The sequence below is a fragment of the Balaenoptera physalus genome (genome assembly GCF_965194825.1).
Source record: "Balaenoptera physalus genome assembly, chromosome: 5".
NCBI classification, from domain to species: Eukaryota; Metazoa; Chordata; class Mammalia; order Artiodactyla; family Balaenopteridae; genus Balaenoptera; species Balaenoptera physalus.
In genome coordinates this window covers 323001-350669 of record NC_138884.1, presented here as the reverse complement: position 1 = coordinate 350669, position 27669 = coordinate 323001, and the positions used below count along the sequence as shown (strand labels likewise).

The following is a 27669-nucleotide window of genomic DNA, read 5'->3' as shown; positions in this document are numbered from 1 at the left end:
GGCAGAGAAGCGCTCAGGCTAACGGCTAACCTGCCACAGGGCTCAGGAAGTGTCACTAAGCAGGAGAAGGGCACCCTCGCCCCTACTGGGTGTTGGGTGCTGTCCCCTGTGCTGCTGCAGCCCCTGCGGAGGTGAGAGTGGTATCGCGTCCCCAGTGTCACAGGGACTGTACCCCGTCCCACGCCGGCCCACGCTGGAGGACCAGTAAGGATGTGCTGAAACAACAGACAAATACTCCCTCCGATAAGCAGAAAACGGCCAAGAGATTGAAAGACAGAAAGGAGATGTAACTGAATGAAGTCCTGGTCCAGTCGGGTCCTGGAGTGAACAAGCCTGACTGTTCCTTGGAAGCCCCACGGGCACAGGTCAGCCCCCGATTAACACCCCCTGTATCTTAAGGTTATTCCGAGGTGACGACCCTCCCCCGTTTAGTCACAGCATCTCCAGGTGCTTCCACGCAGAGCCGGCACGGAGAGCAGGTGAGACCGGGATGCAGGCTCTCCGGCTGGGGCTGCAGCTGGGCCCCCGCGGGTCTCTGCGCCCGCCTCCTCATCGTGGGCAGCAAGATTCTGAACGCTCGGGAGGAACGGCCCGTACTTTAAAGTTGCAACAGGGCGAGCCGTGCAGCAGCGGGCGGCTTCTGCGAGCGGTCACTGCAGTTTACAGAAGACAGGGAGACCTCCTCCCGGTTCCAAGAGGAGATATTCTCAAGACCTAAACTGTCTACAAATAAATACAGTGAATTCCACAAGAGGCCATCAGGCTTAACCTAAGTGAAGCCAATTATTTTATCTGTAATTATACATGGACCTCTTTTTTCCTAAGGGAATCATAGCTCTGTCTGGAATTTCCTGTTAGAAATTTTTTAGAAGGAAAGTTTTACTTCGAGCATCTAGATTGGAACAAAGGAGGGGCTTACAGAGTCCCATAAATAATCTTTGTTTCCTCTTTAACCATTTATTTATTTTCATGTTGCATTAAGCTCTGAAATGCCAGATTTTTACATGGCAAATTAAAAGATGATTCAAGCCACATAAATGAGAAGCATGCTTTATTCCTTATGCCGGTATTTAGGACAACGTAAAATACTTTAAGTCAGCAAGAAAATATGTTTTACTTCTAAAGAAATAAGCTGAACACAAAATGTCTTCCTTGGTTCTCTTATTAACAAAAGTTACATTTAAAAAATAGTTTATTACGTTTCAGGGACCATCTCTGTGCCTCCTCAGAGCCTAGAATGGTGGTGCCTGCAGGCCCTCAGTAAACCCTGCTGGCTGACGAATGACAGATTATTTTTTTTACCGTAATCTTTGTAGAAGATTACGGGACATGATGCATGTGATTCATGCATATAAACTCGGTGGGTGGGTATTATATTCTCTGTTTCAGAAACGAGAAATGTTATTTAACTTTCTCTGCTCACAAAGCCAATAAGGCAGAAAAGGAGACTTGAAGAGAGGCCTCCCTCTGCCCTTGGCCTGGGTACAGTCACCCCGTAAGCCGCTGACTTGGGGTTCTGCGCCCTGGCTGTGAACAGGACCCCGTTACCCTGTACTGAACGAATCCGTTCGCAGACAGTTCGTGCAGTCCTCGTGCTTCTTTCCTTCTGCAGAGAGAGAGGATACGTCCTCCCTGTGCTAGGCTGACCTTGAAACGTCTCACCCTGACGGTGCATCTCGGGTCTCACCGTCGAGGCTCAGGCTCACTGTCTTTTCAACTTCCCCTTTCTGAGGGTCCGACGGCCCGCCCCTCGCTCTGTCCCCCCTGCACTCTGTGCCTGTTCTTTGGGGCAAGCTCGTCCTTGCTGGAACGCGCGGATTCGGAGCCGTTTCGGGCCGGAGGACGCGCGCACGGCCGAGCACACCGCCTGCTCCGGGGCGTGGGCCCCGCCCCCGGCCCGCCCCCGGCCCCCCGCCCCCGCCCGAGCCCACCCTGCGCCCCGCCCTGCCCCGCCCCGCCCCCGGCCCGCCCCCGGCCCCGCCCCCGGCCCCCCGCCCCCGCCCGACCCCACCCCGCGCCCCGCCCGGCCCCTCCCGGCCCCGCCCCGCCCCCGGCCCCGCCCGGCCCCACCCCGCCGCGCCCCGCCCCCACCCCACCCCCCACCCGGCCCCGCCCCGCCCCCCGGCCCCGCCCCCACCCCGCCGCCCCCCGGCCCCGCCCGGCCCCTACCTTGTAGACGTCCAGCTCCCCGCACTGCCGGTCGAAGCGGGTGTAGAGCGCGTTGAGCATGGTGATGACCTGCAGCGGCGAGCAGCGGGCGCAGATGGCCGTGAAGCCCACGATGTCCGAGAAGAGCATGGTGACGTCGCCGAACCGCTTGGCCTGCACGGCCCGGCCCTGCCACAGCTGCTGCGCCACCTCGCAGGGGAAGATGGAGCACAGGAGGTCCACCGTCTTCCGCTTCTCCTCCTCCAGGGCCTGGTGGGCCTGCTCCAGCGTGGCCTTGAGCTTGCCCAGCCGCTTCTTCAGGCCGTCCTGCGCCCTGGCCTGCTCTCCGATCAGGACCACGTCGCGCAGCGCGTTGTGGATGGGGATGTCCGAGAGGTAGAGCCCGCGGCCCGTGAAGTCCTCCAGCCTGTCCACGCAGGGCGAGCCCAGGAACAGGACGGCGCTGGACTCCACCATGTAGATCATCTGGCCTTTCAGGTCCATCACCTGCGTAGAGAGGGGCGCCAGCCGCTGTGGCTTACTCAAGTTCCCAACACCTTCTTGAGACAAAAGGTGAGGAGGTGGGTACAGTGGTAATCCCTTTGGTTTTTGTGTTTTGGCTTTTTTGTGTGTGTGGCTGTACCGTGAGGCTCGCAGGATCTCAGTGCCCCGACCAGGGATCGAACCTGCGCCCCCTGCAGTGGAAGCGTGGAGTCCTAACCCCTGGACCGCCAGGGAAGTCCCTCCTTTTACTTTTAGACTTGATGTTTTTCCACTTGTCAACAAAAACAATATGCTTTCTTATCGTTGCAATTTACTATGAATTCTAAAATGCATGCAGACATTTGGAGACTATACTGGAGTACAGGCTACACAGAAATCATGATTTTCAATCAACAGAGCCCAAAATTCTTGCTTCAAGGCTTTCTCACTATGTGGCACGCTGAGGCTTCTGCTACTACATTCTGTGGACAGCGGCAGGAAGGATGGCACAAGGAGCCCTGAGCGAGGGGGGCTTCATGTGTTTGTCCTGGATGACAGGATTACTTGTGTGAATGAGACAAACGTGTACATGTGTGTTCACAGCAGCAAAGCGGAAGAAGGCAGCCCAGGTGTCCTTCAATAGTGAACGGTTAAATGGAAAACCACACGATGGGATACGACACGGCCTTTGAAAAAGTGAAATAGACAGGTATCTAATGACATGGCAGGAGGCCCACAGATATCGTTTAGTGATTTAAAAAAAAGTTGTAAATAGTATATTTTGTTTTAAACAAAAATGTGTATAATTAATGTTTTTGATTTTGCAATGAACATCTTTAAGTATTACCTATTTTTTAAACACTTAGCTATACTACTTTTATGATAAAAAGTAATAAAGCTGTTTTCATTTGGGGGGAGAGACAGCATATCTGCTGGTTTACGTGTGTCCAGAAGTTAGATGCGTCATAAGCCTTTCTTTGAGCTCACTTGTACTATCGGCTGTGATTTCCCAAACATTTTTCTAAATCATTACCATGGTTCTCTATTATGAGATGAGAGCAGAACATTTTTCCCCACATTCTCTAACCGTTAATCAAACAAGTTATTGATTTTTTTCCATGTGTATTAAATATTGAAAAAATCCATTTAGTTGCCTCCCGTAAAAACAAGTTTTTGTTTCTTTGTTGTAGAATTCCTCTTATCATTCCAAATTAAGTCAGCTATTTCATGATGACTGAAACCATACTTTTACATCAATATTTTTCTAATTCAGTTATAAAATACTCCATAAAGATTGTAAAAGGTAGACTGCATTCAACAAATATCTGTGCAGTGACGGCTTAAGTAAGCAAGCAAATGAATGCAGAAAGAATCTTGTCTTAAATTTATTCCAGCCTTCATAGTATTTTAGAATTGTCTTAAACAGAAATGCTGTATTAAAACGTCTCAAGTAATGTGTATATTTTAACCTTTTTTAATGCTAGTCTTTAAATGTGAAACAATGGATTGCATATTCACAAGAGTGTAACGTTCTTCTTACCCTGGAAGCTGTCTTCACGGCGTTGTCCCACCTCCTCACGCGGACCACAAACTGCATGTTCAGCATGGTCATGATTCCGCTGAACGTCTGGCTGGTTTTGGGGCTGAGAATCTCGAAGTACTCGTCGAAATGAGGCCTCCCTTGCACGTCTCTCCGGCTCGTCAGCCTCCTGACGCCGTCGCCCAGCTGCAGGATGGTCATGTCTCTGTCCAGCATGAAATGGAAGGGGAAGGTCTTGCAGAAGAGCGAGGCGGGGATCACCAGCGAGGACGGGGGCTTCCCGGGGGGTGGGGACGGTCGAGGGGTCTTGACGTGGACGGAGTAGAGCAGGCAGGGCTGGTCCATGAACTCGCTGCAGTGCTGGTGGAGGCAGGGGGGCGTCGAGGACACCTCCACTTCGGTCTCGTACAAGATGCGAGCAGCTGCCTTAACGATGCCGGGGAGAATCAGGGAAGTGATCCTCTTGGGGAAGAAGTAGTAAACATTTAAGAAATCGGGATCTTTGTCCAGGCATAGGATGGACGCGTCCTCAAACCTGCCCTTCTTTTCTGCTTCCTGGCAGTGGCTGCTTTGTCTCAGAAGGGTGCTGAAGCTATTTAAAAAGTCTTTCAGGGTTCCTCCGACCACACCTAGGATGTACTCATCTTCTTCATAGCATATTTTAAAAAGCTCCTCACCGAGAGATTCTCTGATGATCTCCACTGGGACTCCTGAAAGCACATAATACATTTTCTGCCGTATCAAGTGCGCCATCTTAGCAGAGGTGTGCTGTGACTATTTTTAATATTGTTCTGTCTGACGAGTTAGTTTGCTTTATATCTGCTAATAAGGTTTCCAACCAAAATTAACTACCCGTGTGTAAATTATCTACATAAATTAGTTTCTAAAATTTGGATAACTCCTAATACGAATCCCAAGTCAGTTAATTACGAAAGAATGATCAACTGAGTATAATATGTGACTTTGTATCTCCCTGAAACTTAACTATAAAAGAGCAATTGGAATCACAGGATCAAGTCCATTTCAGAAAAAGCTCTCCCACCTTGTTAACCACGGAAACAGTGGTACGTGTTGGTGAAGGGGTCCCGGCCCCCTTGGAGTATAAGCATCAGATACAGGAATTAATTTAAATCACTGGTGATGAAACTCAATTTTGTCATTTTTCCTTAGAGATGATATGAAGTAATTTTTTTCTGAGTAAAATAGCATTCTTGTTTGATGTTACCTGACTGAATAGGTGTTTGGAATATATTATCTACTTTCCACAGCTTCTCCCTCTAATGTCCTTTGTTCTTTACACTCTGTGTACCACATTCTTCTCATCTGTGACTTAGGGAACCCCAGTGCCCTGTCCACAGCACTGCCGTGGCAGGGTTGGTGGGCACGTTAGGATCGCGCCTGACCCAGAGGAGGGGCTCAGTACAAGTCAGCCATCGTCATCATCATCAAGTTCTTCATATCTTGTACTTTGAGAAACATCTAACCTGTTGGTCCGTGTACTCAAACTTTGAAAAGGACAGTATGACAAAGTCACTCATCTGCTTGTTTCCTCCAAACTAGGTATTAATATGAGAGCACTGCTCACCTTTCTTCCCATGATTGCTTCCAACCTTTACAAAAATTACTTCTTTTACTTTGCTGAGTAGAATTTTTCATGCATAAATGAGGAGCACTTAAAGTTCAAGACCAAAGCATGTGAATGCCTATGAGTCAGCCTCCCACGCAGCTTTATCTACTTCTCAGCAAATAAACATTGTAAGAAGAGGAAATACTTGAGGTCAAACAAAGACATATTGTACGAAAAAGAGTTATTCTTTGTGTTAACACAAAACATGATATTTAACATTTCACGCTGGAAGCTACCGACCAATAAATATGAATATTTTAAAGAAAGTACTAGTTCTCCAGGTAAATATTTTCTAGGAATAGAAAATCTTTGTTTACAGGTAAAACATTAGTTCTACAAGTATAATTATTTCCTAATTGCATATACTTAATTCTATTACCTGCTGCCATCGCTTGGTCTGCCATTATTTTTTCAAAGTCTTCTCTTTCCAAAGATTTCCTGAAATTATTTCAATATCTTAAATTATAAACTGACAAGTGAATGCTAAAATTTCAGATTATAACATACAGAAATGATGACGGAAAATAATTTAAATTACCTTTTCTGTAGAGGCAAATCTTGACTGTCAAGTTTACAGGAAAGGAGCAGTGACATGTACAAACCCAAAACAATGTTGGAAAACCCCCAAATATACCTGATTTAGAGTGTTTCATCATTTCATATAAAGTATATTTACCTTTGAAGCTAACTTCACATTGGCTAATAGTATAGAGGCTGTACTGGCAGAAAACCAGTGGTATGAAATGGCCAGGAAAAGATGATGATAAATCAGCATGGGGTTTTCTGATAACCCAACCAAGAAGAAAACTCTCTGTACTGAGGTATTTCACTTTTAAGTAAGTTCTTAATTATTTTCTAAAGCAAATACATAGTACATCCTGCTTTTGAGTTTTTGGTTCTATATATTTAACTCTCAGACATCATCACATTAAACTTTTATCCTTGATCTTACATAAAAATTAGTAACTAAAGAAATCTATTCCTTATTCAATTTCTGCACTGCTTTATGTAGCACAAAAGTTGATAATATAATAGCATACATTTTGACTGATAGAAGGTTTTTGTAATTTCAGCTGGACAGCTTGTTGATTCATGTTTGCCTAATTGATGATTTCTGATAGTGATGACAGATTATGACCAAATTTGCCAAACTACTGAAGTGTATTAAAAGACACCCAAGTTCTACTTGTGGTTCGGCTTGCCATTAGACAAGCCAAGAGGAAATAGGCATGAATTTAAAATGTTAAACAGACTTCAGTACAGCATGATACATGTAGAGAAGTTTCAAAAGGAAACAATTTTGAGAAGGAAAATTGCTCTGTTGGCTACTTGATCGCATAAAGGTATACTGCTTATAATTATTTAAAATACTAGGTTACTAGAAATATATATTTCTATATGTTCTTATCTAAATAATTTGAATTACATCTGGTTTGAATCTAGAGACCCCCCAACCCTTTGTTACATATTATGTTACGTTTTCAGTCTTTAGATTTGCTCCTTCCTCTCCCTTAAGCAGCTTCTGTTTTTTTTTTTTCTAAAGAATGAGAGGAAAGCTGCTCAGAGACCTCTTCTGCTAACTCCCAGCAAAGCTTAGCTAATCCAAACAACACAGAGTGCGATTCAGAATAAGCTCCCTGGGACTTCCCTGGTGGCACAGTGGTTAAGAATCCGCCTGCCAATGCAGGGCACGCGGGTTCGAGCCCTGGTCCGGGAAGATCCCACATGCCACGGAGCAACTAATCCCGTGCGCCACAACTACTGAGCCTGCGCCCTAGAGCCCGCGAGCCACAACTATTGAGCCCGTGCGCCACAGCTATTGAAGCCGGTGCACCTTGAGCCCGTGCTCCGCAGCAAGAGAAGCCACTGCAATGAGAAGCCCGCGCACCACAACGAAGAGCAGCCCCCGCTCGCCGCAACTAGAGAAAGTCCAAGCGCAGAAACGAAGACCCAACGCAGCCAAAAATAAATAAATTTATTTTAAAAAAACCCAAAAAACAAAATAAGCTCCCTCTCTTTACCCTCAAAAAAATTAAAAAACGAGAAGGTGTAAGCCTGCATGGACACCAGCGAATGTGCCTATGTTGTACACAGAGACACACATACCAGCCACAAGTTCACACGTGATGCTGTGATGTGATCAGAAGGTCCTAGAAAAAGAAACAGACCAAAAGCTCTCTGTGCAACCAACCCAAAGAGGTACCGTAACGGCTGTACTAAAACTCATTCACTTAACAAAGCTGGCGGACGGGGCAGTTAAGGTACCCTCAGCAGGCAGCAAACTGACTGCAGTAGAAACAGCAGCTGACCTGCCAGAAAGATGGGGAGGAAGGCCTAGTGTCCCAAAGAACTAAAGAAAGAAAGCAGAGAGAAGCCATTTAGCATATCAGCAGGCAGTCTCAGAAGAAAAAAGGTCCTTCATCCTATTTCAACAGCGGAATAGTGATTAGGACAATTTAAAAGTGTGATCAACTCTTTAAGAAGTCAGGGAAGTGGTAAAAGATTTTTTTAAATTTCCAAATAAAATAATTTTTTTAAGTTTTGAGAATTTTTTTTTAAAGAGATACATCTCTGGGAACACATCCTAACTGAATATCTGCATCTAGCTGAGGCACATTTCAGGACACAAGGCCCTGAGAATAAATTCTGAGTAAACTGTCTGCCAAAGCCCTAGGCAGACAGACACAGTAGCACAGCTACAGGACTTGTTGGCTATCTTATCAGCCTGACTGAGAATTAAGGTCAGAGGCGTTCTGGAATGCTTTCCATATCACTCTGTAAACACAGCTTCTGTCAGACACACAGATTCACACTCTCTCTTTTGGACCTGTCTCTGACCCCTTCTTGGCTTTGCCTGCTGCCTAGTCTGGGACCAGTTAGTCAGCAAGGGAAATTCAGCCCAGATAATCCGCAGAGCAGATTATCCACTCCTGAGCAGCAGACAGATGAATGAACTTATCAAATATTCCCGACAATGATACTGGATTGCAAAACTTCCAAGTTCAGTTCTGAAAATTTGAACTCAAGTGTTTATTGTATTATTTGCACATGAAATAATCCTTTGATTTCAGGAAAACCAAAACAAGGCCAAATCAAGTTATCCACCGGCAGTAAATGAGCCGAGATGTATTTTTAAAATGAACTCTAAAAGTCAGGTTGTTTTTTTTTTTTTTAAAAATTACCTTATATATGAAACCGCTACAGAAAGCTTTCTTAAAGAAAATTTCAAAGACAGAGTAGAAGAACAAAGTATAAACGGAAGTGGTATTCGCACACCAGTATAGCCGAACCAGTTAGGAAAATGCGGAAACACCTCCCTGAGGACTGCCCCAGCTGCCCCAGACCCCTGAGTGGCCCTCCTCTGGCTCCTGTATCCTTTCCCGTCCTCCTGATGCAGGAGCGGAAAGCTTAACCTGTGGTCGAGGCTACAGGGGCTGGGCCAGGCTCGGCTGTGTTCTTCAAGCGAGGACGCTGCTCTGGCCCATGCCTGACCTCTGTAAAACATTTCAGAAGCTGTCCCTTGCTAGGAAAGAACAGGCCTTCTGGGAGCTTATTAAAAGCAACAGCACAGGGCAACATGGTTAAAATCATGGGCTCTGGAAAACCCAGGCTTGAAACTCAGTTCTGCCTTTGCCTAAACAGCTATACGATCCCAGATATTTTACAGGAACCTGAGCTTAGTGATATATAAAATGTGAAAAATGAATACACTTGCTTTCATATGAGTGGTAGCTAAAACGTTTAGCCCAGTTCCCGGCATACCAAAATGATTCAGAACACACGCATACGTCACTCAGTGTTGGCTATTAGTAGCTGTGTCAGCGACTGCAACAGGAGATTCATGCAACTAAATGATTCAACTTACCTGCTTTCCTTTATTTTGTGTTTTGCCAGTGTTCTCTGAAGGGCAAGGTTCAGCCGCTCAAACTGAAAATTGAAGGAAAAGTTTTAAACATTCCCTTAAATAATCATATTCTTGAAGATACATACTTTACAGAAAATTGGTGCTGAAAGCTCCTTATGAAGAAGCAGAAGCAGTTACTTTAATAAGTGTAGTGAATTGACACTGTGGAAAAGGGGATAGATTTTCTATGGGCTTTTCACTCTTGGGCAGAAGCAAAGCTCTCAGACTCACTCGCGTCTGGATGTGGGCTTTGCCCTGGGTGGGCGGCTCACTGACGGCCACTGAGCTGGAATCAAATGGGAGGCCTGGCTTGGTGAAGTCAAGCCTCTGGGGAGGAGTCGCGGGCACCCCTTCCTCGGGGGCCGGAAACCCCTTGGGTGTGTGGCCAGGACTTCAGTCTCAGGGGCGTTCAAGCCAAGAGACTCCCACTCCTTCCACAGCCCCACAGCCACCCCAGTGACCGCCACCCTCCCCACAAAGCCACATCTCTGTCTCATGTACGGTTTACGTGTCCTGCTCTAGAAAACTCCCGAGTGTGTCTCTCCCCTTTCTTTTATCCCTTAAATCCAATCTGTCACCAAGGTCAGTTGATCACTGATCGAAACAAATCTCGGATTTCCCCGAACTTGCACTCATTTCCTTTCTTTGAACGAATAATCTTCACCAAATACTTGCAGTGTTCTTCTCTTCTATTGATTTCTGAGTATCTCATGAATCTTCCTAGATTGCAAAATAGTTGTGCATAAGCCTGCATAGTTTTAAACACTGGTTTCAATACTATTAATCTCTCTTAACAGCTTGTTGATAAGTGGACGTAAAGCACTGGTAATTTCTTTGCATTCCGTAAAAAGATCATATGTATCTATGTGTGTGTATAGCCCCCAGTTCTGTGTGTAGTTTACCCAGAGGACAGTGGAGAATTCTCTGGCTATATCCCAAGCTGTGAAATTCCTTTTTCCTTGAGAACTATTTATATTTCTCTTGGAATTTCCACTGGTCAAGTGAGACAGTAAAGTTAAGCAAAATAGACCAAGCTTCTGTTTTAATGAAACGAGTTATGAAAAGAAATTTTGGTGTTTTTAAAAAATTTATTTATTTATTTTTGGCTGCGTTGGATCTTCGTTGCTGCGCGTGGGCTTTCTCTAGTTGCAGCGAGCGGGGGCTACTCTTCGTTGCGGTGCGCGGGCTTCTCGTTGCGGTGGCTTCTCTTGTTGCGGAGCACGGGCTCTAGGCACGCAGGCTCAGTAGTTGTGACATGCGGGCTCAGTAGTTGTGGCTCACAGGCTCTAGAGCGCAGGCTCAGTAGTTGTGACACGTGGGCTCAGTAGTTGTGGCTCACGGGCTCTAGAGCGCAGGCTCAGTAGCTGTGGCGCACGGGCTTAGTTGCTCCGCGGAATGTGGAATCTTCCCAGGCCAGGGCTCGAACCCTGGGAACCGTGTCCCCTGCATTGGCAGATAGATTCTTAACCACTGCGCCACCAGGGAAGCCCCAAAACTTTTGGTTTTTAAAGAGCATATAGAGCTTAGAAAAGAAATGTGAAATTTCTTGAAAGAAAATTGCTTGAAATTGCTTGAAAGCAAGTGCTGAAAAGAAATAAAGGAGAGCTTAGATTTACCACGTAGAACCATTTTTCTGACGGTTCCGGTAAGGAGAGAGAGGACACATCTGCCTCAGGAGGAAAGAAGGGCTGGAACAGTGGGCAGATTCCGACCAAGGGCCGGATGCCTGGCAGGTGGGGAACGGGTTTAGGAAGAGAAATGGGGGCCTGTTCCTCAGAGTCCTTGAATCGGCGAAGGAGGAAGGGAACATTAAACCCAAGACCGTAAACGAGGCAGATCAGCCGGGGTGCTCAAGAATCTTCAGTTTCTCAAGGGCCTTTTTTTCCCTCTCATATATTGCTTTTTATGTCCATAAGCTATATTTTTTTCAGTGAAATCCTTAAAGTCTGTGGATTTTTAATTTTCAGTAGCTCTTTCCAAATTAATTTCATAAAAGTTTGTAGCAGTTGGCACTCTTATCAGTTGTATATGAGACTGCCAGTTTCAGCTCAACCCCATCCATCTTTCCGTAAAACCGGCCCCCACGCCCCATCAGCTGTTCAGTCTTGAAGGCTTGGTCTATAACATTTCTATCAGTGAGGAGATATAAGCCAGTACAGAGGTGTTACTCTTTCCGCTTGTTCAAAAATGGATTTAGATTGTTTCCAATTTAAAATAATTTGATTACATTTGTTTATATATGAATTGCTGCTCTGACCAGGAACTTTGGATGAGCAATGAGAAAAGAGAATCCATCCAATTCTGGCACCAAAGACTTTTTCCTTCCTCGCCCCGAGCGCTACTTGAGACACCACCCTTCTCTCTCCTCCTCTTGACCTTTCGGTTAAAACACCAGGTACATGGTTTTATCCTTGCCAGTCTGTATTCTTCCTGGTCTTTCATTTCCTTCCCACTGCCACCAGGAACTTCTTTTTCTAGTCCTTTCCTCCTAGCATATATGCTGCCATTGTAAGAAAGGAGAAATGGTCCCTCTCTCATTGCTGGGGTTTGTGGAGCAGGTGTCTTCCTGACTTTCCATGTTGAATCAGAACTTAGGACCTGCTGTAGAGCACAGGGAACTCTACTCAATGCTCCGTAATGACCTTACGGGAAAAGAATCTGAAGAAGAATGGATACATGCATATGGATGACTGAATCACTATGCTGTCACCTGAAACTAACACAACCTTGTAAATCAACTGTACTTCAAGAAAATTAAAAAGAAAAAAAGAATTTGTTCTTCTAAAGAAGAAAGTTCCAAAGTCCTAGCCAAGCTGTAGTAGCATAAGCTGGTGATATTGCGGCTTACCAGGCTTTTCTGTCTACTTTCATCACCCAGCATTGCACCTCTGGAAAACTGTTATAAATTCAGAACAAGACAAAACAAAACCAACAAGCTTTTCAGACAAAACATGCATTGGTAAAGGCTGCTGGTGCATAGTTTCCTACCTTGGTGCTAGGGCTTCTACAATACAACCTGAGCCTAGACCCTGAGATGACACAGTTCACAAGAAATCCACGAGAAGGACTCAGCTTTCCTGAGACCCCAGGCCTCATGACACGGAATCAATCACTGCAGGACAGCCCTAGAGGATACTCATATATTAATACTTCAGGTACAACTGCTGTTTGATGCAATATTGTTGGGAACACTCTGAATGGAATTTCATTGGTCTGGTTTATGGATATGTTGCTATTTCAGTTGATTTTTAACTTTTCTACAGTTTTTTTTTTTTTTTTTTGGCCTGGAGGCTATATTAAGAAAGTTTATTTTTATGTTAGAGCAATGAAAAGTCATTGAAAGGTTTTAAGTATGGCAGGAGCTGGGATGGAGTGTTTTCTACAGTTTTTAATGATTTTCTAGACCAAGGATATTTCCCGCATAAGGATGCTGTAAAACTGCTTCTCTTTTTGCTTCTTGCAACCCAATATTTTGCAGCACATTTAGAGATTTCAGGAGTCCCCTCAGACCCTCTTAATCTCACAAGGTCTTGGATTTGGGATGATATCCTTTATATAAGCATGTCTGACTCAATTGATTCAATTCAGGAAGTGGGTTCTGATTTGCTACAACTGTGGCTAATACCATATCATAATTTCTTTAAAGACATTCTGCCTGAGGAGCTTATAGGATTACTGGGGAGAATATTCAAGAAGAATCAGCTAACAATGTAACAGAAAGAGCAACAGATTACGAATGAGGTGCAGAGAACATTTTGTCTCCTCAGTTATCTTTTACTTAAAGCAAGTGGCCTTTTATGTGTCAATTTCTTCAAACTAATGAAAAGTTTGCATTAGATGAGCAAAAAGACTTCTGTAACCTACGATTCCACAACTCTGGAAAGCCATCTCCCACTCTAAATCTGCTAAGGATATACTTGTCACCCCATAAAACATAATTGGGGAGTTAAATCTGATTATCGAAAGCAAGAACTAGGGTGCCATCAAATACTATTTGGAGTCTCTTCCTTTGGGTTGCTGATAGAACTGAAATTGAACAGTAGGCTAAGCATTAAATCTGTCCACTTAAAAACAATCGGTTAAAAAAAAGTCCTACTTAATCAAAGACACGACACGTAGATGTTCGGACAGGGGATGACGTAATCTAGGTTGTTTACTACACGGCCCTGGGACGTTCCCTGTTTTAATGAAAATGGCCTCAGTTGTGGGAAAAGGGTCCTGGTTCTTGATGCCAAGGGTCACCTCCTGCCTCTTGGAAGGCCTACATCCTCGCCTTCCCTGCTACATGACAGCGCAGTCAAACCTTGATGATTATCCCTGTGAGCTCACGAACAAACAACACAGATCCTTCTAAGTAAAGAAAAGGAAAACAGGAACATACATGTTTGGTGTTCAGAATGTTTTTAAAAGAGGTTCCAACATGTGCATGACTTCTACTGTAGGAACTCAAAATTTATCAAACAGAATAATGAAGCCACCATGGTAATGACAAGACCCCGGGAAAGCATGGACGGTCTCCAGCCGTCTGTCCTCACCATCTGTCCATCCCTGTGCATCTTTCCTCTGTCTGGAAATGAGAGTACCAACCGCTTCCCAGACTGTAATGCCAACCCCCCGCCTGCGAAGGGCTACGTCCCTCACGCCAGCCAAAGCCGGCTGCGAGTGACGAGCAGGGCGAGAATAATGAAATATTTCCAACTCAGAGGCCGCGAACCAAAGTGCTACTGTGTTTCTTTATATTTGACGTAAGTCCCCTCAACTTCCTGCTAATTCTGATTTATCCATCCTTCAAGCTTCAGTTCAAGTCTCTTCTTTGTCACTCGAGTCCATATTGTTGACAGCAGAAATTGCTCTATCCTTCCAAAGCTGTGTGACTTTGGTCAAGTCACTTAGCCTCTCTAGTCCTTCTCGGGAGTGAAACAAGTTTATCTCTGACGTCCCTTCCACTCCTAAAAGTCACCAGTCTGTGGTTCTTCAGTGCTTCGCACAGGCACAGGGCTGGTGTGGAGTCAATTAAAAGTCACCCGTGGATGACGAGAGCTGGAGCTTGATCACATCAATCCCCGGTCTCCCAGTTGATGCGAAGTTATATAAAACTGTGAACACTGACAGAGGGACAAAGACACACCATGAAGCCTTTCAGTAGCTCTTCTCTTTGACCCCAGGGGGCAAGGAACCCTCCACATGCCCCATCCATTCCAAAGACATTTTACCTGGTCTATGCTCTGTCCCCAGAGTTCTTTCCCCCCCCCCTTTTCCCCCCGTTTTATTGAGAAATAATTGACATACATCACTGTCTAAGTTTACAGGGCACAGCATGACGGCTTGATTTACATAGAGTGTGAAATAATTACCACAATAGGTTCAGCTAACATCCACCTTCTCATATAGCTACAGTAGAAAGAACAGAAAGAAAGAAGAAAACCAAAGTCTCCTTGTGCCGAGAGCTCCCAGGATTTGCCTAACGGCTTTCCTACACATCAGCCAGCAGTGCCGGGTGCAGTGGCCGCGCCGCACGCCACCCCCGAGCACGCATTCATCTTCTAACCGCCGGTCTCTACTTTCTACAGGTTGCTGTCGTTGTTCTTAAGGTTCCACATATAAGGGAGACCTGACAGCACCGGTCTTTCCAGGATTCCCTTAAGGGCTGCGCTCCACACCTCAGAACGGCATCAGGCGGCGCAGGCCAGCCCACAGAGCTACATCGAGACGTGTCTGAGCTGAGGGCGGGTGGGGGTCACGGGCAGGCCCGGCGCGAGTGGAGACTTCAGACTCCGAGCCAGCAGGCTGAGGCGGTCTTCCCACCTCAGCAAGCTGCCAGGGGACAGTGACGCGCTTAGGAAAACCCAGCAGGGAATAAGTTACCCTTCAAGGAATTTAGCCCTAAAAATACAGCGAACGAATCCATACAAAATAGCTTGGCATCGGTACGTAGACAACGGGTCCTGCGGGTGGCGAGAGCTGTGGCTTGTTTCACCTGATGCCCGCGCAGGCCCTAGGGAGCAGGGGCCGTGAGCGTTTCCAGTTTCAGGTGCGGGTGCCGGGGCCAGAGGGAGAAGCAGCGGCTCAGAGTCACGAAGCTTGTCAGAGCGCACGATGCTCTGGAAAGGCATGCAAGATTTTAAACATGTTCAATTAAACACAATTTAAGAAAACGACTGCTTTAAAAAACATGTTTGCAGGAAACCGTCTACATCGACTGTAGCCTTGAAAGGGAGAAAGCAAGTGTTCACATTTTCCTTAGGAAAACATCCTTTTGCCGTTTTCAAATTATCAGTACAATCTCGAAAGGCCAGGCACTCACCTCGGGGAAGATGAGTTTGCAAATACTCTCTGCCAAAGTGTGCAGGTAGACGCGGCTGCGGCTGCTTTTCCTCTGCGGAGGCCCTGCGGGCGGCTTCTCCCCGGGGTCGCGGGGACAGACGCCCTGCCGGCCGGGCGGAGCTGCGGGCCCGCCCCCCGCCGCCTCGCCCGCGGGCTCTTCGGGGGCCGGGCCCGGGGCCAGCAGCGAGAAGGGGCAGTCCCCCGTGATCTGCAGGTCCTTCAGCTTCGCGCAAAACATGGTGCCCACCTCCTGGCGGCTGTTCTTACGGGGCCAGGGACACTGGTGGCTGGAGCGTCCAGGGGCAGCAGAAGGTCAGGACAGAAAGAGGAGCGACTCTGGACTCCTAGGGAAACAGAGAAAGGCAGGTGTGCAAAAGCAAAGACCGTACAGTGCTATGTCATTTTCAAGTAAAGAAAAAATTCTGCTGCAAATGTCAATTCATGGATGGAACATCTGGTAAAGATCTTTATTTCATACGCATGCAGCCTGGTATACTAGTACTTCCTTTTAGTATTTTAATATTTTTCAAACGGAATGCAATTTTCTCCTAAATGTCTTTAGCACAGACTACTGATTCTCATTTTTATAGCCCATGTGGCCCTGTGTGATTCCACAAGAGTGAAACACTACGGTTTTACGGCAGAGGCTGAGTCTCAATCTATGTCATGTCACTGCTGGTACTGCTACATTCTCATTGTGCTGTCTTTTCTGAAAAATCAGAATAGCATGTCTAATGTCTCCTAAACATACCTAAAGAAAAAAATGTATATAATGAGGCCCAAGTATATGTGATTAGATCTGAAACACTGACTTTTACATGAAAAGAATTACATGAAAAAAATTAATTGAAATGATTACTGGCAAAGAAGATACTTGTCTCTATAAATAGTAAAATAACTTAAAAATATCACCAAAATTGGGCTTCCCTGGTGGCGCAGTGGTTGAGAATCTGCCTGCCAATGCAGGGGACACAGGTTCGAGCCCTGGTCTGGGAAGATCCCACATGCCGTGGAGCAACTAGGCCCGTGAGCCACAACTACTGAGCCTGTGCGTCTGGAGCCTGTGCTGCGCAACAAGAGAGGCCGCGATAGTGAGAGGCCCGCGCACCGCGATGAAAAGTGGCCCCCGCTTGCTGCAACTAGAGAAAGCCCTAGCACAGAAACGAAGACCCAACACAGCCAAAAATAAATAAATAAATAAAGGAATTCCTTTAAAAAAAAATATATATATATATATCACCAAAATGAAAAACACATAATATTTTTTCAAAGAACTCCTGATTCCTAAGACCATGCCATTGGATTTGCAAGGGTCTCAGGATCCGAATCCACACAACACCGGGGTAAACCAAGAAAGCCTCTCTTCCTAGGGGTCCCTGAAGTCACACGCACGGCCCTTCCGGCCGACTTTCCCTCTTACTTTTGTTTTTGTTGATGTTCTGACTGAGTCTCCACACAATTCACAACCCACGTCTCATTAGTTACTTTTCAGTGGAACCGTGTGGTTGTAAATTCAGCTTCTCAACAGTACAAAGATCTTGGGCTTCCCTGGTGGCGCAGCGGTTAAGAATCCGCCTGCCGATGCAGGGGACACGGGTTCAAGCCCTGGTCCAGGAAGATCCCACATGCCATGGAGCAACTAAGCCCGTGCGCCACAACTACTGAGCCTGCGCTCTAGAGCCCGCGAGCCACAACTACTGAGCCTGCACGCCTACAGCCCGTGCTCCGCAACAAGAGAAGCCACCGCAATGAGAAGCCCGCACACCGCAACGAAGAGTAGCCCCCGCTCGCCGCAACTAGAGAAAGCCCGTGAGCAGCAATGAAGACCCAACGCAGCCAAAAATAAAAATAAAGAAAATAAATTTATTAAAAACAAAAACAAAAAAATACAATGATCTTGATTAACTTGGGTCCACCAACTATTTCCATACTTGGAAAATCAAAAAGCACAAAAAAAGAGTGAAAAAGAACCCATGATTACTTAACCCCTACTCAGTGCCTGGTACAGGGCTGGGAACTCTGTATTTACACTGAAGCCGCACAGCAGCCATTGGGAGTAGGTATTATTAGCTCCAGTGGGCCAGAGGCTCAAAGTTTAGGTCATTCCACTGGAAATGCTAGAAAGCGCCAGAACTAGGGTTCAAATGTAGGTCCATCTGACTCCACAGCCAGTGCCTTTCGATGAACCCAAACTCATATTTTACCAAGTGAGACTAGCTTCTAAATAATCAGGCTTAGTTTATACAGTAGGATTAGTTTATCTTAAAGATACGGTTTTCAAGTTTACATTAGAAAGCAAACAAGAGCATAATTCTCCTGCTCACTGGCTGGTGGTGCTTGAATTATCCGGGATAAAATCTTATGTCATGTGTATGTATAGCTGATTCACTTTGTATAGAGCAGAAACTAGCACACCACTGTGAAGCAATTATACTCCAATAAAGATGTTAAAAAAAAAAAATCTTCTGTTTCAGGCTTTGGAACTGGAGTCCGATTACTTTTTTGTCTTTTCTGTGCCCCTCAGTGCTCTCAGTATGTTCCTAATATATATAAGCATCAGCTTGTAATTTGTCACAGATACGTTACTAACAAGCTTATAACAATGGACAACTCACTTCCTAAACTGGGACAAATAAGGAAGCTAAATTCACATCTGACAGCCCCTGGGGTGTCGCTGGGTTATCAGGTTTGAGGAAGATGACGGATGCTGAGTGGCCAGAAGAAGCTGCCGGGACTCTCTGTTTCTTTTTCTTTTTTTCTTTTTTCTTTAATTTTTATGTTATATTGGACTATAGTTGATTTACAATGTTGCGTTAGTTTCAGCAAAGTGACTCAGTTATACACATATGTATCTATTTTTTCAGATTATTTCCCCTTATAGGTTGTTACAAAATATTGAGTAGAGTTCTCTGTGCTATACAGTAGATCCTTGTTGGTTACCTATATAGTAGTGTGTGTATGTTAATCCCAAACTCCTAATTTATCCCTGCCCCCCGCCTACCCCCTCTGGTAACCATAAGTTTATTTTCTATGTCTGTGAGTCTGTTTCTGTTTTGTAAATAAGTTCATTTGTGTCATTTTTTCAAGGTTCCACATGTAAGTGACTCTCTGTTTCCTAAAGTCAAACCCCAAGTCTGTGATCACACGTCACTTACTAATCTTCAGAAGGTTCAGAGGAAGATCCTCCGCATTCAGGAGCAGAAACCTTACCCTGCGGGCAGAGAAGAGGGCACTGCCTCTGTCCGCGGGCTGCTGAGTGGCCCAAAGGTAACCTGGTGATGCAGGAACGGTTACTTGGATTCTGAAAAACCTGCAGATCTAGGGCTCTCAAGCAGGCTTCGTTTAATAGTCAATTCTACAAGTGTCTGTTTCTCAGTCTTTGATGTATCTCAACATCACTGTTACTGTTTACTAATTCCTGTCCTCACACACACCGTAGATCAGGGTCAAACCTTCCTGTAAAGGGCCATAGGCTCTGCAGTCAGTGGCTCCACTCTGCCATCGCTGGCAGGAAAGCAGCCACAGCAGATACACAGAGGGCCGGGCATGGACGTGTTCCCATAAAAACAGGCTGCACTGGGCCCACAGGCCATAGTGTACTGACTGCTGTTTGCAAAAAGCTGAGCAAATTAACTGAAGCACTTTAATCCAAATATAACTTTGACTATAGGGTCAGATTACTTCATCACCTCTTCTCCCCATCCCGCCCCTAAAATAGAGAACCTCTGTGGATCCAGTTCTGTACAACTTGAAGATAATAAAGGAGAGTATAGTAGATAATATTAAATAAATATTCATTCATAAAAATTATAATACCATTATTTTATATGAATTTTTAGGAAGAACCATATTAATTGAATGCCATGGTTTCAGTTATGTAAACATATAACACAATAACTAGAAAAGAGGGCACTCAAAAAAAAAGAAGGCCACAAAAAATACAAGATTATATGTTGGAGCTGATGCAGGTCTGGAATTTCTTCCTAAAATAAGTTATCCTGGTACCTATTATAATTTTAGTATTGGACCTAGGAGTTTGACATAATGTAGTTTATGAAAATTCTTCCGTTATGCTTAATCTTCTCATTTAAATTGGATTTCAACCCCTGTCCCCAAACCCGATATTTTACCCTCATCTTCTCTTCAGCCTCACTAGAGCAGGATACAACTGACCAGTCAACGTTCCTGGAAATTCTTTCTTCTCCGAGATGGCACAGTGCTCTAATTTCCAGCCAATGTGCCTAACATGGTTTTTTTTATTAAAGTAAAAACAGCGACAGGAAACAAGCTGTGCATACTTCAACATCAGTTAAGTGTTGAGTCCCATTAAATCACATATGTATCAACAAACTAATTAGCATCCTTGGTCTGTTCAGCTGATGAGATTACACTGTGAACAGACGCACCCAGTGCTGCTACCTTGGAAACCCGAGTTTGCCTTGCGTTTGCCAGGAAGACAGACCACGTTCTTCAACAGAACGAATGATGATTTTTACGTGTAACATTAGCAGCAACTTCAGAAACGGTTGGGTCAGTCCCTGAATCCAGTACAGAGCTGGGTGTAGAGATGGTAGTGACAGGGGAAGGAAAAAACAAGTGAATCAAAGTGATAAATGTGGTGACAGGGCCTTGGCAAGCAGTGGGAGAGAGATTGTCAGGAGCTCGGAGAGGTATTTGCCATCCCCAGGGTTGATGATTAAACGGCCTCCAAATCCACCGACTGCTCTCTCCCTTTACTGGTAAGTGATTAACTCCGCTACGGTGAGAATAAAGACCCATGTATTGGCCTCATATTAATAACCAGGAGGCAGAAAGAGTGGCTCTATGTGTGTGTATAACAGATTCACTGTGCTGTGCACCTGAAACTAACACAGCATGGTAAAGCAACTAGACTCCAATAAAAATTTAGAAAAGTAACGAGGATGCCTTGCTGTGCAGGTAATGGGATTCTCCATCATGAACCTCTAGCAGAGAATGAAGCACAAAACCCTTGTTTCCACATGTAAAAAAAAAAAAAACCTGAAGAAAGCACCCTATGCATACTCTCTCACACGGAAAGCCTGTTTTCCAACAGGTCATATGCCAGACTTAGCACCCAGCCATGCCGAAACCTGTGATTCAAGAAATATAAGTGTTTTAAGATTAAATTTTAAGATTAAATTCCAAAGTCCAGATTTTGAAGAGTAGCTGAAAGAAGAGAGAACTTCAAAACAAACTGCCTCGGTAAGGATAAAGTGTGCCAACCCCGGCCCAAGCTGTAGCAACCATTTTCATAAATAAACGTCAAGAAGACAGCTTCATGTTCAGAAAATCGAACGTTTTCGTTCCTCAAAAGCTGAAAAATTATTAGATAAAAATCCAAAAATCAGGCCTTTAAAATGTGTTTCTTTTCACCTGGCAGTAAGCAATATTTATAGAACTTTCCCCTGCGATAGACCAGGACAGCAGGACAAAGTAGTAGAAAAGCTGGTGAGAACTTCCAAGTCTGTGCAGTGCTGGGCGGAGGGAGGGCCAGCGAAGGCCCCTGCTCCCAGCTCCTCAGTCCCCTCTGCTTCCCCTTCTGGTCACGGCCCCTGGGCTGCGCTCACCACCTCAGACGAGATTGATTCCTGTGCCTACAAGGCCCTGGCTTTGCTTCCACCGCGTCACCCAAACCTCCTTGCTAAATTCAACCATGAGCTCCTGAAAGTTAAAGCTCTGCACACACCTGACTTCCCCCTGCCGCTGGCATTTTGCTTTTCATAAACTCCACTCCCAAGGATTCTTCGATGCACTGGATTGCTTCCTGCTTCATTCCTTCATTCCTTCATTTGTTCACTTTCATTCTGTTCAACAAGCGTTTATGGATGGCCTAACTGTGTGGGACCTTCTTCCAGACGCAAGGGCAGAGCCACACGCAAAAGTCCTCACAGACACATGGAGCTTACAGTCCAGCAGAAAAACTATTTCTTTTTTTTTTTGTAACTCCTAATTTATCCCTCCCCCACCCCTTTTCTCCTTTGGTAATCCAAGTCTGTTCTCTATGTCTGTGAGTCTGTATCTGCTTTGTAAATAAGTTCATTTGTACCATATTTTCGATTCCACATATTAGCAATATCACATGGCATTTGTCTTTCTCCGACTTACTTCACTCAGTATGATAATCTCTAGGTCCATCCATGTTGCTGCAAATGGCATCATTCCATTCTTTTTTATGGCTGAGCAGTATTCCATTGCATATTCGTACCACATCTTCTTTATCCATCCCTCTGTCGATGGATAATTAGGTTGCTTCCATGACCTGGTTACCGTAAAGAGTGCTGCTGCGATCACTGGGGTGCATGTGTCTTTTTGATTTACGGTTTTCTCCGGATAGATGCCCAGGAGTGGGATTGCTGGGTCATAACAGCAACTCTAGTTTTAGTTTTAAAGGCACCTCCATACCGGTCTCCACAGTGGCTGCGCCGATTTACACCCCCACCAGCAGCGCAGGAGGGCTTCCTTTAGGAAAACTCCTCCTGACACGACAGTTCCCAGTGTGATGTGTGCTATTCAAGGACGGGCACACTGCGATCCAGGAGGGACACGAGGGATCCAAACCCAGTCCCAGCAGGAGGAGACAGCGAGCTGAACAGTGGCCGCGAGCCAGGTGAAGCGAGCCCCAGAGAGAACAGCACGCTTGGAGGCCAGGGCGGACCCAGCCACGTTCCGGGAGCGGAACCAATCCCGGCCCGGGTGGGGGGCAAGCGGCCGGGGAGCCCCCGGGGAGGCCAGGACGGTCCAGACGCGAGCGTGTGATCCGCGCTGCGCAAGCCACCGCCCTCTTCCGAGGGCAAGCAGCCGAGTGACTAAGAGGTGAGGCCGGGATCGTATTTTTTTAAAGATTATCTGAGATGCAGGCTGAGGGCTGGGTCAGAGTTGGACAGGCGGCCGATCTGGGTGGGATGATGGAGACACTCTGAGGATAAAAAGTGGATCAACCCCTGCGGCGTTTCAGAGAGAGAACCCACAGGCTGTGTCTCCTGGGGGCACGTGGCGATGAAGGAAAGGCAGCACACAGGCCCCGGACTCACCTTCTCAATACCCCGGCCCCGCGGAGGGGCGACCAGCGTCCAGGGACGGCCACCAAAACGGTCCGCAGTTCACTTCCCAGGATTTGGCCATTAGGCCATCACTAAGTCCAGATGTGCGGTTTTCAGTGTTGCATAACCCCTCGTGGGAGCTGGATGCTGCAACTCTCCGACTGAAACCCCCTTTAGGGAGCAATGCTTCCTTCTTCAAAAGCCCAGACGTGGGCAAGCTGACCGCCCTTCAGATTCCAGGCCAGGGACCCACCCTCCCAGTGCCAGGCGTCTCTAGCTCTCTGCAAGAGTGGAGGGTGCGTTTCTTAAATATTTTTGTTCCTAAGAGCCAGTACTGGTCACCCTCCCCAAAGCTAAGAGGTCACCTCTAAAGACCACGGCAACCTCAGCTCTGGGGGCCCAACATACCAGCAATCCCCTGCTGGAAACAGCTGCCTCACTAAAGCTACGCTACGGCACGTAACTTACGTTTAACACACTACATTCATCCTTTCTTGAAAATAAGGCGGCTGTGACCCGCACCTTTCTTATTGCATTCAGCAGGCAGTTCAGTGACAAGCTGGAAGTAAGAGCAAAGTTTAGTGCACTCTAGAGTAGGGAGGTTTTTAACTCTAAGAATGATCATTTTTTGATTCTCAATTGTTACAGCAAAATGTCTACAGGATGCTTTATAACTAATTAAAGAGTAAAACCTTTGGGACTATAAATCCTAAATATCTGTGCTTTTGACGATCACCACTGAAATCTGAATGCATACAGTTACTATCTCTTCAAATTAAATATCATTCCCACTTATGGCAGGTCATGAGGAAATCAGATAAACGTTTCAATATTTTGTTCCTCAAACACATGAAATAATCTCCAGCTATTCCTCTAATCCCCATCTTAGTTATACTGCTCAAATAGTTCCTTACAAAGACATAGTCATTTCAAAATACATTTACAGGGGCTTCCCTGGTGGCGCAGTGGTTGAGAATCCGCCTGCCAATGCAGGGGACACGGGTTCGAGCCCTGGTCCGGGAAGATCCCACATGCCGCGGAGCAACTAAGCCCGTGTGCCACAACTACTGAGCCTGCGCTCTAGAGCAACAAGAGAAGCCACTGCAATAAGAAGCCCACGCACGGCAGTGAAGAGTAGCCCCCTCTCTCCACAACTAGAGAAAGCCTGTGCATAGCAACAAAGACCCAATGCAGCCAAAAATAAATAAATAAATAAATTAAATTAAATTAAAAAAAAAAATTTACAGAAAATATAGTGATTCTTACGAGAAGGGTTAAGGGAGACGAGTAAGGCCTTTTTACTCTATAAAAAGCCATTTTGTTTTCATCTATTTGCAGATAAACACTGTGTATTTCTGTATTGCGGTTTGGCTCATACTAATAAATAGGGGAATAATGTCGGCGTAAAGTAGCGGTCACATTTGAAGACGCCCACTCACCCCTGCAGGTCCCCTCAGCTCAGTCTGAACACACGCCCTGTCTTGGAAAAACCTGTTACAGAGTTTCCTTTATTGGTTCCATGTCTCTACAGCTCAGCAGGCTCTGTGCTTTCCTATAATATAGTCCCTTCCAATCCAGCTACCTTTTTTCCCTTAAATCAGTCCTATAATTACTGTAGCGCGGTTTTCATCAGAATTCAGCTTGTCTTTTTAACTAAGCTTGTATATTTGTTAGGATTGGTATAGCTTTTGTTAGTGTCCATAAGCGCTGACTGGTTTCACCCCAACATATCTTCTTCCCATAAATCCTTTTATTTTTAGTGCGTAGTTTTGCAACACACAGTTTTTTAGGAACAGTTATGTTGTATAAGAAGTGCTTGTATTCTCAACAATGTTTGATTTAAATTTACAAGTAAGGCGGGAATTCCCTGGTGGTCCAGGGGTTAGAACTTGGCACTTTCACTGCCCAGGGCCCAGGTTCAATCCCTGGTTGAGTTTACAGCACAGCCCAGCGCACTAAGATGCTATTTTGGTTTCATCTTATGTAATTCTATTAGCTAATAAGTTGCATGCCAAATTTCTTTATTAAAATATTAGAATAAACATTGAAGAACTATGCTAGATTTTAAATCTCTTTTTCCACTCATTAAACCAAACTCGTTATATCAATCAAGCAAATATTATGTCATTGGAGTGCATACTATTTTCAATAAATACACATTACTCCTAATGTGGAAATTTTTTAAACAAAATAAACTCATAACAACCAAGGTAGAATAGAAATTCCATGGTATCTGAGTTTCTTTTCCTAGAACACTAGATTGACAAATGATTAGTATTTGTTATACAAAATATTTTTTCTCCTATCACTACTTTGATAAGTTACCTGTTGTCAAAATTGATTCAGTGTTAACCCTTTTATCTACTTACCTTCTCAAAGCTGACTTACTTTGTAGAAAGGTTTAGGTGATGAGGAGGGAGAGGTGAGACACTTATTGGAATGTTAATTTTAAGATATTTGTGAAATCAAGGTACCTCACCCAGCGACTGACTAAAACAGGGTTTGTGACAAGAATATAGTACATTCTGGGATTGACTGTCATATCTGTGGAGCATCTGATTTAACATTCTGAACAACGAGGGGGCATTAAGGTGGCTTCTCCTTGATGGGAAGGAAGGGTGACCTTACGAGCACAGAATTCACTCTATGGTGGAAGAAAGTCAAATCATCTGGGCTCTAACCTGTCATATTTGGAAGGAAGATTATGGAAGAAGACACAACAATGACTCTGGAATCTTCTAATCCAGCCCTTGGAACTTTTCCCAAGATCCTTGAGAAAAAGACCACAAACTAACAGAGTCATAAAAACTTAAGATCTGTGAGCATTGCTGGAGACAGAACCTTCCCAGCCTCACCAAGAACAAATCAATCAAGACGCGTACGCCTGGTCACACAGGCACCAACAAAGAGGAAACCAAGGAGACCCGAAGAAATGCACGGCAATGGAGGCGCGGGCGGTGAGCCAACGGGAGGGTCAGACGAAGCTGAACCAGCCCTGAGCAGGGCACTGGGCACTCACGGGGTCGGCCCGTGGGTCAGGTCCAGCCTACTGCCCAGTTCCGTCCAGGCTTTGTGCTAAGAATGGCCTTCACATTACGTAATGGAGGCAAGCCAAAAGAATGTCTCATGATAAACGAGCACGAAATGAAATTCAAATTGCAGTGTCCACAAATACTGCTTCACTGGAACACGGCCATGTTGTGCCATAATAAGAAACATATAGGTGGTCTCTGCCCACTCTCGCCCTTTTCTGTTTCCTGGCACCCAGCTTCCCAAACCCTTGGAATCTCCAGAGTGACGGTGCTTTTTACGCAAATGAGGTAGCTGGTGGCTGGAGGCCCCGGGGCAGCCTAGGACGGGGCCTCCTTGCCAGGGAAGCCAACCTGAGATTAGAAGGTTGGAACTTTGCATCCCTCCCAGATCTCTCGGGGGCGGGAGGGGGGGCTGGAGGTTGACTTAATCACTAATGGGCAATGAGTTAGTCAATCATGCCTCCATAACGAAGCCTCCACAGAAAACCACAAGCGCAGGGGCGAGCTCTGGGCTGGGGAACACGTGGAGGTGTAGGAAGGTGATGCACCCAGAGCTCATGGAAGCTCGGGTCCCTCCCCACGCCTGCCCTGCGCGTCTCTTGCATCCGGCCGCTCTTGAACTGTATCCGTTTATCATCAACGGGTAATATAGTAAGCAAGCTGTTTCCTGAATTCTGGGAGCTCCTCTAGCATAATATGGAACCCAGGGGTGGGTCGTGAGAAGCTTCCATTTAGAGCTGGTTGTGGCATGAATTTGTGATTAGGCTCTGAAGTTGGGGCGGCCTTGTGGGGCTGAGCCCTTAATCTATGGGATACGGTCTCAGAACTGAATGAAACTGTAGGACACCCAGCTGGTGTCGGGAATTTCTTGGGGAAGAAACACACACAGTTGGTGTCGGAAGTGAAGTACTGATGAAAGAAGGAAAACAGGGCTTTTCAATGTTTACAAGCTCATCCATTTACCTGTGGCCTAAGGCTGCTGCTTTGGAACAACAGTGGCAGAGCTGAGTAATTGCGACAGAGACCCCAAGGCCAGCAAAGCCTAAAATATTTACTGTCTGGTCCTTTATAGATTCAGTTCGCTGACCTTATAAGACATCATATACATTATCTCATCGAATCTTCACAACCATCTGATGGGGAGCGTGTGTGCATATGTTACACAAGAAGAATCTAAAACGTAGATTAAGGAACTTGTCCTTGGTCGTTGCTAGTGAGTGGCAGAAACAGGAGGTGAACCCAGGCCCATCTGGTTATAAAGCCAATGCTCTGGGGTGACTTTGAAAAATGGGGGACTTTTATATACCACAGTGATTATTACTCAAACTGTTCTGGCAGTACATACAGTCGGGGAAAACAAAGGTTAAATTTATCTGCTAAAATGGAAGGTCAGACTTTTGGGCCTGGGACCGAGGGAATGAAGACATCCCAGAAACGCAGGTGGGAGGGGCCCTCTTGGGACCCCCGTGAACTCTAAGGAGACCCCGTTGCGCAAAATTTCACTTTGAGCCTCTTTGGTTTTAGGAATCAAAGTAGAATCAGAAGACAAC

At 45.6% G+C, this 27669-nt stretch overlaps 1 protein-coding gene across 3 annotated transcripts in view; it reads right to left on the bottom strand.

The window, feature by feature from the left end:
• The window catches only part of GUCY1A1 (guanylate cyclase 1 soluble subunit alpha 1), a 64116-nt gene that overhangs the window by 12517 nt on the left and 23930 nt on the right, over positions 1 to 27669 (bottom strand). For 2 of the 3 annotated variants that reach the window (XM_082463129.1, XM_082463128.1), the window contains exons 2-6: positions 16007 to 16370; positions 9664 to 9725; positions 6178 to 6236; positions 4172 to 4881; positions 2170 to 2655 (exon numbers count right to left, since the gene is read on the bottom strand). In XM_082463129.1, the coding sequence (XP_082319255.1) occupies positions 2170 to 2655; positions 4172 to 4881; positions 6178 to 6236; positions 9664 to 9725; positions 16007 to 16264 (1575 nt within the window). In that variant the 5' untranslated portion in view covers positions 16265 to 16370. The remainder of the gene's footprint in view (positions 1 to 2169; positions 2656 to 4171; positions 4882 to 6177; positions 6237 to 9663; positions 9726 to 16006; positions 16371 to 27669) is intronic. The other variant, XM_082463130.1, reaches the window with a different exon arrangement.